Below are 14801 nucleotides of genomic sequence, written 5' to 3'. Positions count from 1 at the left end.
CCCATGGTTGGACATAGGTCTGCAGCACAATGGGGCAGAAGGGAGGCTGTTCTGGGGTGGCTGTCACCATTACCAAGCATTCAGGTGCCATGATGCAGGAGTACCTCCAACTGCAGCTCTCTTCCATGCGAGCCTGGCACAAATCCTGCCCCCAGGCACAAGCCCTGGCGAGCAAGCAGAACTCTGCCAGGGCCAGATCTCGCCAAAGGCCCAGGCAGACCCTTGGGGTGGCTGTGGTCAGGGGAATTTTGCAAGGATAGACCTGTTGATTGACGACCACATACATGAGCGACGCCATCAGAGCTGCACTGAACAGATCAGGCTGGTGGGTGACCACCCTGCATCTGCAGCTCCATGGGCCAAGGCTTTGGCCAGCACCACCTACACCTGTGCCAAATGGCTCGATCTTGCAGTGACAGCATCGTGGAGCAATGAAGCCCCAGAAGGACAGGAAAGGTTTCTCCCACATGCCTTCCAGAAGCCTTCTGCAGCACAGCCCAGAGATGCACAAGAACCCTCTGCAAGGACAGGATGGTGACCGAGGGCCCCCTCAGTCTGCCACAGCTGTGTGCAGCAGCATGGGCAGGGGCTGTGTGGGACGGCCCTGTGTGCCCCCATGACGTGTTCTGCGCAGCAAGTGGACAGCCAGCCTGAGGCCTGCCCAGCACAGGAGCCTTCCAGGCTCCTGGAGACTCACACCATCCTTTTTCACAGCGCCCGGCCCCTCTCCACACATCGATACCATCGCAGCAGGAGAGAGCGTGCAGCCAGCCCCTGCACGGCACCGAGAAAGCATTGTGCTACCTTGGGCCGTGCAGCCTCAGTGCAAACCCGCAAGGCAGGAGCCGTGGGCTTGTGAAAGAATGCGTGGGTGCATGGGAAGTGCCACACCAGGACAGTACAAGCGAGAAGGGCCGTTGTGTAACAAAAAACGCGTCAGCACACTGCGTGAGGGAAGACTGCACGGGGAAGAGTCGGCACTGCTGGTTACTGGGGGTACAGCATGCCTGGGGTGTCACTGGTGGTTACTGGGGTAGTGCACACGGGGCAGCGCTAGTGGTTACGGGGTACGGCACGGGGTGGGGGGGCAGAACTGGCGGTTTGGGGGTACGGCTCGGGGGGCGGCGCTGGTGATTTTAGGGGTACGGTTCGAGGCGCTCGGAGGCGGCTCTGGCGGTTCCGGGGGGCGGCGCCGGCCGTTTCGGGGTACGGCTGGCGGACGCCGCCGGACCCGCTGCGGTGCCGGGGCCGCTGCGGTGCCGCGCGGGGGGCGGTTCTGGGCGGAGCGGGCCGGGGGAGGTCCGGGCCGTCGTTCCGCCCCCACCCCGCGCTGCGGCCGGGGCTCGGCCCCGCTCCGTCCCGCGGCGCAGGGAGCCGGGCAGGTGCCGGGGCCGCCGCCCGGGCCGGGGCCGCAGTCCGGGGCGCCCCTGCGCCGGCCCGCCGCCATGGCCCGCTTCTCGGCGTTCCTCAACCCCGTCCTGGTGCTCTTCAGCTGCGACCTCTGCCTCGTGCGAGCCAGTAAGTGCGGCCGGGCCGACGGGACGGGACGGGACGGGACGGGACGGGACGGGACGGGAAGGGGCGCGTCGCCCCGCTCGCTGCCGCGGGGCCCGGCGGGCCGCCCCGCGCCCCGGGCGCCCGCGCTGCCGCCTGCGGCGGGGCCGGGCGGGGGCGCGGGACTGGCGCTCCCCGGGCGGGGGACGTGCCGGGCGCCGTCCGGAGCGTCCGCCGCCCCTCGCCGGGCCCCGGCGCGGGACGCCGGGCGCCGGCCCCTGCTGTGGGCTGGGGCCTTCCGCCGGACACTGTCGCCGGCCTTCCCCCGTCCCCGGCATGGCCTCGGCCGCGACCCCGTGGGGCCCGGCCCTGCCCCCTCCAGCCCCCGGGCAACGCCGCCGGGACTGCGCCCGGCCTCGGGGCGCCGTGGCCTCCAAACCGGCCGTGCGTTCGGCCGTGTCGCGTCCCCTCCCCGCGGGACGGAGTGCGATCTTGTGGCCGTGCTGCCCTCCGTGGAGGGCACCGGCCTCTCCCGGGGGCACCTGGAGTTGCCGCCTGGAGCTTTGGCCCCCGAAGCTTCCCGCTTCTGGGCGCGGTAGTGGGGAAACGCGGGCTCTCCTTGTGCCCCCGCAGAGGAGGGCTTCCCCGTTCCCCATCCTTGCCCCTCACCAGTGAGCAGCGAGTCCTGAGAGAGCTAATGACCCTGGGCAGGGCTGCTCCGGCGCTGGGCTGCGAGGTGGTTCTTGGTTGACAGGCATTCCGGTGTGCCTTCCTGCCTTGCTCTCTCTGGGCCCGTGTTTGGTAAGACACCGAGGTCTGCCGGCACCCAGGACACCTCTGTCCTTTCTTCCCCTGACTCATTTGAATGACCCCGTGTCAGTGGCAGCCTTCTGCTGTCTATTTGCCCCTTGTTGGGTTACTGATGTATTAAACTGAACTGCGAGTATCAGACATGTTCTAATATGTTCTGCCATGTTTTCAGTCTCCTTGCAAAATATGTACTCCAAGGCCTGACAGACTCAGGAAGAAACGCGGTCTGGGTTGTTAAAAAGGGGACGTTTATTTTTAAATGTGCAGTCCGATGCTTACCTCCCTACTGCAGGGATAAGCTGGGCAAACATCTGGGTGCCCTTGAGCAGCAGTCCCAAGGGCACGGGCCAAGGGACAGGTGAGGTCCCCTCTCCAGAGTCGTAACAGGACGGGGAGTGTGCCAGTGGGGCTGTGCCCCGTCCCTATGCAGCACCACCTCTACCAACATCACTCTTGAGGGGCGTCTGTCTAGCCCCTTCTCTAACCTACAAAGCCAGGCTGCGTGGCAGATCTAGTCCAGTGCTCAGCTGCCCACAGCTCAGCCCTCCCTGCTGCCCAGCCCCAGGCTGCAGTGCTGCTGGGTCCGGCACACAGGGCCAACTCTTCCCGCCTCTTCAGCAGGCCTGAAAGGAACCCACTGCTGAACTGACAGGACAAGAGGGTGTGCCAGGCCTTAAGTGATTGCTCTTTCTGTGGTGGTGCCCATTTCTTAATATGGCTTTAATAAAAAGTGAAGCTGGATAACTTATGAATGATGCAAAATCATTAGCTATTAATGCATTGGGCAGGGCTTAACTGTGGCATGCTTTTACCAGAGAGTCCAGCAGGGTGTTGGAGCATCTTGGCTTTACAGGAATGTTTTCAATAGTTGGCTTCAGAGAATACATTTTTCGGAGCCCTTGCACTCACAGATCTTTATGGTAACAGCTCTGGTGTGAAACTGCTCTGACCTGAGCTGCAGAGCAGGGTGGAGAACATTAGGCTTAATGTGGGGATCATACGCAAAGCTTTCTATGGTGTGAGCTGTGCTTTGGAGGTCTTGTCATAACAACTTTCAGTGAGGTCTCATCTTGCATCTCCTTGGGATTAAACATTGCCTCGTGTTTCTAGAGTGAACTTCTCTAGTTTCGACTTCTGAAACTTCTTGTCCTGTCTCTTCCTACTAGATGTGCAAATCCCATGTGCTCAGAAATGTCTTTTCTGCAGTTTGCTGAACTGCCAACTGACCGAGGGATGCTCATTTTCCACTGAAGAACTGCAGCTGGGACACCTTCAGATCTCACTATCACACAGGTTCAGGTCTGCTTGCCTGGAGCCTGCACAAAGTGTGTTTACGATACATGAGGTCTGAAGCACTGGCTGGCCATGCATGCTGTGATTCCCCCATGTCCCCACGTGCTTTTTCTGTCCCCTCTCTCTTTTTGGGTCATTTGGGGATTGGGTCTGGGTGTAATAGCAGATCATGCTGGCTTTGACTGTACTGGCTTTTCAGTTTGGTACCAGGGCGGTATCCCCTCTGGGATGCCCTTCTGCTGCCAGTGAGTGAAGATCCCTACACATGGCCTCTGCAAGCTCTGTCTAAGTACAGTTCAAGCAATACTGTCAGCCCTGTGTGGACCCAGCAGCACGGCCCGTGGATCAATGCAGTGCCCTCGTTCTCAAATCATAGAGTGACTCAGCCCCAGGGCCATGTCTCAGCATCCCCAGCCCGAAAATGTGGTCTGGGCCAGGCTGGGCTCCCTGCAGAAGCCTAGAAAATTCTTGTGCAGAGGAGGGAGCCTGATACAAGTTCCATCCACAGGCTTTTGCGTCGCACAGATGTCAGACCCTGCCTTTAATTTCCTCACATATACTTAGAGGTTGGGAAGTCCAGCTGCCCACTTTGGACATGTTCAGATCTCTTCTCATTCTGTTAGATATAAATTAGGTAGCTTCGCTTTTTATTACTGTAGATGTATCCTGTGAAGCACCAGGTCCTGTTCTTGTCCAGAGGCCAGCTGGCAGGGTCTGGTCACATCTATAGCATTAAGCTCATGAGTTCCAAAGAAGGGAGCTCATCAGTGCTACCTACTAGGAATGGTTCATGGCTTGTGCTAGCTCCTGAGCCATGCCCAAGAGTGGTTTGGGCACATGCTGGCTGTTCCAGACCAAAGTAGTTCCTGGAACAGTCTCCACCACTGGGTTCCTGGGCTGATCTTGACCTCATTACATTTACTAGCATAGTGGTAGCCTTGAATAACTGTACTTCTTATACCTGAAGGCTAGCAGAAACGTTACAGCCCCCCAACATGCACACACTTGGAAATGCTTCTCACTGGAACAGTGCAAGGGAGTAGTTATTGGCTAGCTGACAGGGTTCTGTCTACAGCTCAGCTGTTAGTTGTGCAGCTAACTTGCACACTGGCAGTGGCTGGAGCGGAAGACCAGACCACGTCTGTGGGGAGCTCAGCTCCTGTGTGCGCAGAATACACGTGCCCCAGTCAGTGGCCAGGTCTGGGGAGTCCAGCTGTATTCAGGCTGTTTTGCTGTTGGCTTGTGGGAGACAAGGATGTGCAGGCAGGGACATGGTTCAGAGACTCCCTCTCACAGGTTAGAGTGATGAACCAGAGTCCCACTGGCAAAACTCTAAGGAGACACACTCTTTATGGGACAAAGGATATTCAAGTATATCTTTGAATCCTTTCCAGTTTTCCAGCCTCCTGTTCTGGAAGACAGAGCACAGCCTCCTGTGATATCCTTGTTCATGTTGTCTTCAATGACTCTGTCTCCTGGTGATGCAGTAGGCTTCTGTAGGGTATGCACTCAGCCCCAGCGCCTCTCTGAGAACGTGTTTTCTGGGCTCTCTCAGTCGCCCATGGCCGACCACAAAACTGCATTTCTCAGAGTGGGAATCACAGCCTGGTTAGGTTAGATCTGTCATGGAGCTGGGTATATTCAAATGTGAATGCAAGCATTTAAATAGTTGACCTGCAGAGATGACCTTTCCTTGTTACTAACTGTGGTGGTTGTTGGTGTCTACGATCATCTTTTTTCTTGTTCTCAGGTGCCCTCTGGGGCTCTTTTTCTATCCATATAAGTCACAACATTGAACATGTGCTACACAAGCAGCTTGTAGAAGGACACTGTCTTGTTTACAAGGAGAGAGGACACACGAAGAGCAGCCTCGGTGTCTTCATGAGTTCCTGTGTATAACTTCCAGACAAAATTTGGCTTTGTATGCAGGTCTGCGTATCTGTGTAGGAGGATCCTGCCATGCTCTTAGTGCTGTGAAATCTCAAAATGGTGATGATGCAGACCATAGGTCAATCAGGCCAGCTTTCCAGAGGATAGCAACGGCTAAGTGTTGCTGCCAGCTTTGCAGCTGATGGTATTGCACTGCTGGGAAAGTCAGCTCTGCCTTCTGCATTGGGCTTTCCTCCCCACTCTAGAGCAGGGAGTAATGCCAGGCAGATGAAATGGCCAGATTGAGTTGCATAGTGTGTTTATTCCAAGCTGCCCCATTTTTCTGTCACAGTTGATATATAAATACTGTGTCTGGGCTGCTTCCTACGCAGTTCTGGGTGGTGTGCCAGGCATTCATGATGTGCACATCCACGGGGCAGCCCTAGAGCTTAGAGGAGCCTGATTTTACCATCACAGTCTTGGCTGAAGAATTGCATTAATGTAGGATTTGTTTGGACTTTCTGGACCCTACAGAAACACGGGACTTCCCTGCCAAGAATCTACTCTGTGCCCAGGCTGAGCAGGAGCATGTCATGCCAGGCAGCCCTGCTTCTGCTAGTGCTGGAGCTGAATGAAGTAAACCTTCCAACAGACGAACATCTGAGCAGCAGTGAAGGTACCTCAGATCTGCAAGCAGATGCCCTTGTGAAGAGCTAATGCGAATGACATTTCCTCTCTGATAGCAGGGTCTCTGCGGTACTCTGGGACAGGCTGCAGGAACTTTTCATGTGATTTTGAGCTGCAGGGACTGCTTAAATTGCCATGACAGTCTCTTAATCTCTGTAACTCCTTTTTGCTCAGGACAGGCCTTCATGCATTTCCCATTTCAATGTCTGCAAGGTGGAAGGAACCTATTGGGGGCCCTTCGTGTCTTTAGCTGGGTCTGGCGGCCTGGGCATGTGGTCAGCACTGCTAATCCTTTTTACGCAGAACGTATATTGTGAGCAATGGGCTATGTCTGCCACTGCAAGCAAGCCCTGTAGAGAAGAGCAAGTCAGATGCCTCGCGAGCCTGTCCTCCTTCCCCACTGTAGGACACTGCAGAGGGTGAGGTGTGCAGTGAGCATGTTCCTCACCAGTAGCCAGGCAGGGAGGAGTCCTTGCCAGCGAGTGAAGACCGACAAAGCCAGCAGGTGCCACAGAGAGGTAGCTGCCTGGGCAGGGAGAGCCTCTGTGCAGCACACCTCCCACACGCACAGCAGGCAGCTGCCCGCTAGCCCAGTAAGCACTGTGCTGTGCATGTGTTGCTGCTGGCAGGGGCTCAACCTTGTGTGCCTGCTGTGCCACTCCTCTCCTGGGGGCAGATTCACCGGAGAAGCTGCTCCGTGTAGCCCTGGCCAACGTCCTGCCACGGGCAGATGTGGGAGAGGCCTCCCATGGTGGTGTGCAGGGGTGAGTGCCTGTTCTAAAACATCTTTTTTTGCCTCTTTCCTGTGCCTTGCCTTGGTCCATCCCTGGCTCACCCAGACAGGCCACCATCCCCTGTCAACGTGACTGTGACGCAGCTGAAGGCAAACTCTGCCACAGTCTCCTGGGACGTCCCAGAAGGAGATGTGGTCATCGGCTATGCCATCTTACAGCAGGTATCCAGGCTCTGTCCCCAGCGGGCTGGGGACCCCTTTCACTGATTACCAGCATGCTCCTATGTCAGCCCTCTTGCTGCAGTTTGGAGCTCCTCTGGCACCTGCCTGAGGACACTTCTGCTGTTGAGCAGCCCTTGCCAGGGCACCCTGTCTGAGCCATCCATCCTGGTGGGAGGTGGCAGACCATGGGCTGCGCTGAGGGTAGCCGCCCGTCCAGTGACTTCCCTACAATTTATCTGGATAAGGATGGTGCTTCAGCCATGACATAACCCTTCTTTGCTTGCCTTGCTCCACCTCCACAGCCCCAGTTGATGGTGGCTTCTCCAAGGAGGTGCCTGGCTCTCAGGCCACACAGGGATGCTACATAGCAAGGTGCTGGCCAGCCTGGCCCACCCCAGGGGTGGATGATTGCCCGGGAAGGGAGGAGTAAGGACAGTGTGCCCAGCACAGCCCTGCAGACAGGGGCCTGTGCCTGGTGCAGCTGGGAACAGCCTCCTGGGGATGACAGCTCTTCACTTTGGCAGCGGCAAGATGGACAGATGCAGCGCTTCATCCGGGAGGTGAACACCACCAACCGGGCCTGCGTGCTGTGGGACTTGGCGGAGGATGCCGACTACATCATCCAGGTGCAGAGCATCGGCCTGTATGGGGAAAGCCAGGCCAGTAAGCGTGTCCACTTTCGGACCCTGAAGGAGACCGACCGCCTCCCTTCCAACAGCTCCAACCAAGGTGAGGCAGCTCCTTCCAGCTCACCCAGGTGCCACTGGTGGAGCCACACCTGGAGGTCTCCACAGTACACGGGCAGGGATGCAGCAGCCAGTGAAGGAAGGTGCTGCCCTAAGCGGCAGGCGGCTTGGGACCCACAGGGTCATGACGGGTAGCAGTGTTGTACAGGCTGCTGTTGTGTCCACTATGGCCATGAAAATGTGCCCAAGCCCCGGTGTACAGCCCTCCTATCCCACATCTTGGCACCCTATTCAGCTAAGCAGGCTGTGGACAGGACAACTGCTGTGGCCTGCTCACTGCCTGTAGGAAGCAAATATTGAACAGGCTCTCAGATCTCCCAGCCTGCAAGCTACCAAAGGACAAATGACAGAGGCCCACAGTCTCCTTTCCTACTCATATCTGTGTTGCACCTTCTTGCCTTGGGGTTGCCTACATGCTGGCCGATGAGAGGTGATCCAAGAATCCAAAAGAGAGGATGCCCAGAGGGGGTCCACTGGTCACAGGAGTCTGTGTCCAGCTCTAGCCATAAAAGGGGGGCTTGAGAGGAGTAAAACAGGGCAAGCAGATGACTTTTCTCAGAACTTTTGTGTCCAACTCAGGGCCTTCCTAACCTGCCCTGGTCCCTACATCGGGAGTAACCTCAGTGATTACTCACATGCATTGTGCAGTCCCTATTTGAACCCAAACAAGGTGTTAGAATCCCCGACTGGGTTTGGTAGCGAGGGTGGTTTATCTCACACAGGAAAGCCACAGGCTGCATGTCCTCTCCCCAGCCAAGATGTCATCCCACACCTGTTCTTGTTTCAGAGAGGAGGAGCTCTCTCCTCTGGAGCTCCTTCTCAGATCCTTGAGTGTTGCTCTTCCTGAAGTAGGTTCTGGTGGGAGGGTATCTGCTGCCAGCCCTGCCTGGGTTCTCTTTGCTGCAGGTGACATCACCATGGAAGGGCTGGACAAAGACAGGCAGCTGCAGACAGGAGAGATTATCATCATCGTGGCTGTGCTGCTCATGTGGGCAGGTGAGTGCCACAAGCAATGTCTGGCAGGCTGGGGCAGAGGTGCGATCCAGGGGGTACGGGGGGCTGGGGCTTAAGAGAGTGCAGAGGCGTATTGGTCTGGCATTCTTTCTAGTAAGTCCATTGAGTCTGTAGGAGCTCACGCCAGTGGGGTAAAAGGAGCACCCACAACCACTGCTCAGCAGTGACGGCCTGGAGCATGTGGGCTGGCTGGCCTGATTGCTCTGCTGGAAGAGCTGGAGACAATGTGGGACCAAAGCAATACAGAATTACAGCGTGGGAGCATCCCAGCTGACGTTAACTATCATGTAAGTTAGGCCTGAGCTAGCTTGTCTGACACCTGATAACATTGCTGCACTGGCTGGTAGCGGCTGTGCCTCCATCTGCCAGAACTGTAGGATGGGTCCTGTACAGCACCTGATTAAAGCCAGTGTTCCATCAAAGAGCAGGTTGCCCTGGGGACAAGGAAGCCTAGGAGATAACAGTCAGCTCCTGACTGGTTGCGTGCAGCTGCTGTGAATGGGAAGTCATTTGTCCCCTACTCCCTTCCCAGTAAATGTGGATTTTCTAGTGGCATCTTGCAGGAATCTCTCCTTGTCCTAACCTTGAACACTTTCCTAGTGCACTGGAAGAAAATATAAGACAATGTTAGGTGGCTGCTGCTAGCTTACACCTCGTGCAGGTTGGTGTGTCAGAGTGCCAACAGGAAGAAATCAGGTCCAGTCTGTGGGTGGCTGTGATAACGCACTATGGTTTGAATGGGTCCAACACATCTAATGATGGCAGTTCAAAGCGTTGCTCCAGAGTCCTGCATCCAGGGTCTGAAGGTGTGGGACGTGTGCTGCATGAGATGGGTGCTGCAAAACAACAACAGGGTGACTGACCCCACAGTCAGTTTGCAAGACAGGACAAAGCCAAGGGCTGGCTTTTGTGAGGGTGATGAGCGTTGAACCAATAACTTCAGTGCCTTGCTGGAGGCACTCAGAAACCCACTCAGCTGCTCCCTGACCTCAAGGGCTGTCCCTCTCCAAGTGCCTCAATATTTGTCTTTGGCCTCAGAGTCCTAGCTGCAGAGCTGTAGGCACCAAGCCCCTCACGTGTGCCCTGATGGCTTTAGTCACATATGTGCCTCTCTTGCCCAAGGAGACTGCCCTGGCCACACATGCAGAGGTGTCTGGGGTGGTCCAGGCTGACGCAGGTGGAAGATGTGGGTGACCAGCATGCCAGGGTGCCTTGGTCCTGGCTGCTCTCCAGCTGGGATGCTGTAGGGAGGGGAGGCAGTGGGCAGCAAGTGTGAGGGAGTCCTTCATCCCCTGTCTTTTGGCAGCCGTGATTGCCCTCTTCTGCAGACAGTATGACATCATCAAGGACAACGACTCCAACAACAACAAGGAAAAGACAAAGCCATCCTCGGAGCACAGCACGCCAGAGCGACCGAGCGGAGGGCTGCTGCGGAGCAAGGTGAGTGGGGAGGGCTGGCAGGAGGGACGGCATATGACATCTGCTGTGGCTAGCTGCCTGGACAAGTTCTGGCTACCTCCAGAAACAAACACCCCAGCTCATGCTCTCACCCTAAGAACTGAGGGTTTTTAGGGTGCAGTGAGCCCTGGTGTCTCTGGGGCAGTGTGTGTGCCCCATGGGTGATTGCAGGAGAAACTTTGGTAGACACAGCAGGATATATCAGCTGGGATGGATCCCACATGGCAGTGTGGTACTTTTCCTTGCACTGTAACAGCCCCTTCACCATGCTGCTCCAAGGCTGCACCTCTTCTGCATCCCATAGACAGGTCTAACTCCAGCCTGTTCAGGCAGGAGGCAGACAAGCTGGGCAGCTGTTCTTGTGGTTCCTGCACTGGTCTATCACTGCTTGCTTTCTGCCTTCATTGGGGCCTGTTCAAGGTCATCACCACACAAGTCGTTCATGGGAAGGACCCCCAGAGGCCCTTCCCCACCCTAATGGAGGTACTGTGCTGGGCTATGGATGGGGAAGGAGCAGTACTTTCATCTGGCTGTTCCCTCACCACCTGACACTTCTCCCTTTGTTACTTGACAAAGACAATGATTTATAAGCCTGATGCGCAAGCTCTAACAGGACCTTGCCTTAGGTGTTCCCTGTGTCTCATCTGCCTCCTCTGTCGATGGTGGGAACTCTACTGACTGTGTTGCCTAACTGCCCCTCTCCTTCCACATCTTGGTTTCCAGCAGATGTCAGGAGCAGAAACTTCCTGTATGGACTTCAAGGCCCCAGACCTCCTCCTCCAGATTGTCTAGCCTCCTGATTAGTCCTTGCCAAAAAGGTCCATCCTTTTGGATCCCTGCTCCAAACTGATCCTACTCATATAGGGCTGCGAAGGCAGGTGCAGCCTATTCCTGCTGCTTGCAAAGTGCATCTGTACAGGGCTGATGCACCTCAGTTTGTCTTTTTGCATTCACCATACCCTTGGCACTTTGCAGGTGACAACACTGCAAGCTTATTCTTGTAGTCCTTAATTACAAAGCTGGGAACAAGGTATGGAAAAGAAAAAGCTCTGCATTCGCTTGCCCTCAGGGCCAAGTATTCGCTTGCCTTCAGGGCCAAGCTGCTGTAAAGTAGCAGACAGCAGTGCAGCTCTTGATCTGAGCCCTGTTATGAAGTGTGGCCATGGGGGCACTCACCTTCTGCACCCTGCTTCAGTGTGAAAGGGCTGAGCTATAAAACATGCAAGCAACCAGGACCCCTTCACTTCCTAGCAACTTCTCTGAATTCACGTATCTGCTGTGCTCTTCAATGAGTACACTCCTTTTAGTGTAAAGGAAAGTGCCTGCTCATGCTTGCAACAGTTTTTGAGAACATCCACCTCGCCACCTGCAGCCTTTAGCTCCCTTGGCACGTGCCAGAGCTGTCATGAGGGAATGGCAGTGAGACGTGACTGGCACTCAGCAGACCTCATCTGTCCCTCCATGCCAGTCATCCCATGCTTTGAGGATTCTCTGCCCCATGGCAAATGTCCTCTTACCCCCTCACTTAACTTTTCCGCTCTGACTCTGCGCCTGCCTCCTGTCCAGTGGCATCAGGTGTAGCGTGGCTACCACTAAGGAGCAGATGGAAGTCACCAGACATCTGCAAGCCCTGGAGGCTGAAGAGTGAGGAGCAGGGGAGGCTGGTTCACCCAGGAGTACTGGGGCACAGCAGTGGGCAGAAAGGCTTCCTGGGGAGGCAAGTGTGTGGTTGAAGGGACTCACCTGGAGGTGTTGTCTGGAAAGCAGATTCGTCACCTGGTGTGCAGTGAGTCAGTAATCACACACTCAGGAGAGACACTGCTAATTTATTTCAGGGTTGTGTGAGCCTGGGTGCTTAGCGGTTTTCCACAAATCAAGGCACCAGGTGATGCAGCTGAGCAACCTGAACCTTTCTGCTAGGAGAGCATATAAATGCAAAAGGCCAGGGTTCCAGGGTTAGCTCCCTTGCTCTTCTGAGGGAGCTGCTGTAGCCAGGTCTCTGCTGCAGCTCACCCACACCTCAGCTCAGGGCAGAGGGCTCAGCTGCAGCTGGCAGCCCATTTGTGGAGGAAGGAGGTCTGCTGGTCTTAGTGCCAGCCGTGGGAGGTTGGGGGCTCTGCCGTGGGGGGTCTGCATCCCAGGGGCTTAGCAAAGCAGGGCCTGAAAGCAGATTTTTCTCTCATAGAAGAAGTCTCCATCGGTCAATATAATCGAGGTATAAGTACAGCACCAGCTCTGCATCTGGGGTCCTGGGCATCCTGCCAGAGCCAAGCAGGCCTTGGAAGAAGAGGCAGCACCAGGCACCCAGCCTGGAACTCTGCATGCGAAGATCCATGTATCAGAACTTACGCTTTCCCAAGGGCGCCTGTCCAGGGATGTGCATGGAGCCGGCTCGCAGCCGTGCATGCAGTGCGCGGCCCCACGCATCCCGCATGCCTGGCCTCGCTCCCCTGCCACTGTGGAGCACAGAGCTGAGAAAGGGGGGGTGGGCCACACCAGAAGCCCAGGAGGGCGAGCCTAGGGGAGCAAAGCGGCTGGTGTGCTGGCTTGAGGGGAGGCAACATCCCTGCACATTGGCTTGGCCAAAGGCCTGGGGGCAACCGCGTGGCACCACATGCCCGTCCGGCAGGCAGCCTGGGGCAGACCTTGCTCTCAGCCGCTGTGTCTGGGCTCGCAGGGCTGCCTGCGGAGGGCAGGAGCTGCTTCCCTTTCGGCCCTGAGACTGAGGGGATAGGGCAGTGCCGGCATTCATCCCAGGGCTGCCAGGGAAGTCGTGGCCGGGTGGCAGGAGGGTTTGTCTCTGGGGCTGGGCCTAGCCAGCACAGCTGAAGAGTGGATCCCTGCTAGAGGATGGGGCTCCACTGCACTCCATCATTCCATGCAGGGGTTTCAAGGCCTCTCCCTGCTGCAGGGGACAAAGACACAAACGAGCATTAGGAGCTAGTGCTTCCACAGTGCCTGGCCAGCCTGAAGAGCATGAAGCCAGGGCAGGGCGTGCTGGTAGGAGCCGCTCGGTGGGGTGGTGTGAGCCCCACAGAGCTATGGGAGCAGGCAGCGCCAGGGCACAGCTGTGGCTTTGCTCTTTTGCTAGTAGAGCTCAGTCCTGGCACATTCAGGCTGTTTGCGGGGGAGCTGCTGAACACCCTGTAGGCAGCGCGATGCCTGTGCTACCGGGAGAAGGTAACGTGTTGAGGCCCAGCAAGGTGTCAGTGGGCTCAGCAGGACGCGTACTGCAGAGCTCATCACTACTCTGGCATCAACCCTAGCTTCAACGGCGTCACATCCTGCTCCTGGCTCCTGTCTTGCTGGGGTATGGTCACTGCTGATGCTTGGGCTCCCGGAGCTGGTCCCGTGGCCTGCACCAGGCTGGCTGATGCAACGGGCCTGAATGCCCAGAGCTGGCTCGCTGTTACCTGCCCAGCCTGCCTGCTCATGCAAGGACAACAAGAGCCGACGACCACTCTGGGGCTAGTGAAGAGGTGATGTCTGGGCTGTGCTTGTTTGCTCCGCAGAGCCTGCAGGCAGAAGTCTCTCACGGGGTGTCTGCAGTGCTCTGTGGCTGAGGCTGAGGCTGGGCCCAGGCGTGCCCTCTTGCCCAAGGCAGGAGTGAACAAGGTGATCGGAGGAGGCTCTCTGCTGCAGAGATGGCAGCTGGTGCCCTGACTGGGGCTCTCCCTCCGTGCTCTGCTCTGCAGCCTGCCACTGAGCTGTGGTGCTGGCTCTGCAGCCCTGGACTCAAGCATCACAGGATCCAGCGTCTTCCAGGAATAAACCTCCCAGTAAAGCACTTTCAGGACTCTTCCTTCCAGGTGCTGCTCAGCTCCTGCTGCAGGACTAGGTGGGAAAGGGACAGGATAAGCGACTCCCTGTGGCAGGGTCTTTTCAATAAAAGCATCCTGGCTCAAAGGCAGCGTTGTCCCTGCAGAGTTGTGGGTGGGTGTGGGGGTGGTGCGAGCGCACGTACGCATATCGGCACTTCTTAAACGTGTGTACGGCCCTCAGAAGGAGACCTGTTCTTTGCACGCCGTGCAAGAGCTGCAGGTTCTCTAAGGTCGTCCCGCACACCTCGCTGGCTCTCGAGGGAGTGACAGTGCTGCATGCTGAGCCATGTCGTACTGCTGGACAAGCTGCAGATACAGACTGTCCCACTGAGGATGGCATCGCAGCCGCTTACTCTGCACAAACAAAACAGGCTGCAGAGATACCCTGGTGGCAGGGCCAGGAAGGAGGATGAGGCCAGATCCCAGCAGGCTGCTGGCCGGAGAGGGCTATGCTGCTACCTGGTCAGATGAGGAGAGGGGTACCTGAGGAGCAAAAGCAACATGGTGGTGGGGTGCAAGTGTTGCTGTGCTGTAACGTGGGCTGTAGGGAACATGGCCGCAGCTCCAGAGAGACATACTGCCTTGTTTTGCCAACTAAATTTTGTTTCTTAGGGAAGTACATTAAAAAAACTAGGGCTGCCATGGAAATACAAG

General features: G+C 56.7%; 1 protein-coding gene across 4 annotated transcripts; it reads left to right on the top strand.

Moving 5' to 3' along the window:
* The first annotated feature begins 1274 nt into the window (after positions 1–1274).
* On the top strand, positions 1275–14232 carry FNDC4 (fibronectin type III domain containing 4). Of its 4 annotated transcripts, none has more exons than XM_064448506.1 (7): positions 1275–1518; positions 6001–6142; positions 6993–7108; positions 7633–7837; positions 8761–8850; positions 10175–10308; positions 12515–14232. In XM_064448506.1, exons 2-7 carry the CDS (start codon positions 6055–6057, stop codon positions 12545–12547), a joined length of 666 nt encoding a protein of 221 aa, XP_064304576.1. In that variant the 5' UTR covers positions 1275–1518; positions 6001–6054; the 3' UTR covers positions 12548–14232. The 4 variants fall into 4 exon arrangements, with proteins under 4 accessions (XP_064304576.1, XP_064304578.1, XP_064304575.1 ...); XM_064448505.1 differs by having other exon boundaries at positions 1280–1518; positions 12512–14232; XM_064448508.1 differs by lacking the exon at positions 6001–6142.
* Positions 14233–14801: the final 569 nt, after the last annotated feature.

The sequence above is a fragment of the Phalacrocorax carbo genome, chromosome 3 (assembly GCF_963921805.1).
Source record: "Phalacrocorax carbo chromosome 3, bPhaCar2.1, whole genome shotgun sequence".
In the NCBI taxonomy this organism is placed as follows: domain Eukaryota; kingdom Metazoa; phylum Chordata; class Aves; order Suliformes; family Phalacrocoracidae; genus Phalacrocorax; species Phalacrocorax carbo.
This window is presented reverse-complemented; position numbering and strand designations above follow the sequence as displayed.

Excerpts from the sequence above, each read along its gene's own strand:
- FNDC4 (XM_064448505.1), top strand. The coding sequence starts at position 6,055 with ATGTCATGCCAGGCAGCCCTGCTTCTGCTAGTGCTGGAGCTGAATGAA. Across the intron at positions 7,109-7,632 it reads GCTATGCCATCTTACAGCAG|CGGCAAGATGGACAGATGCA; the intron begins GTATCCAGGCTC and ends TCACTTTGGCAG. Across the intron at positions 8,851-10,174 it reads TGTGCTGCTCATGTGGGCAG|CCGTGATTGCCCTCTTCTGC; the intron begins GTGAGTGCCACA and ends GTCTTTTGGCAG.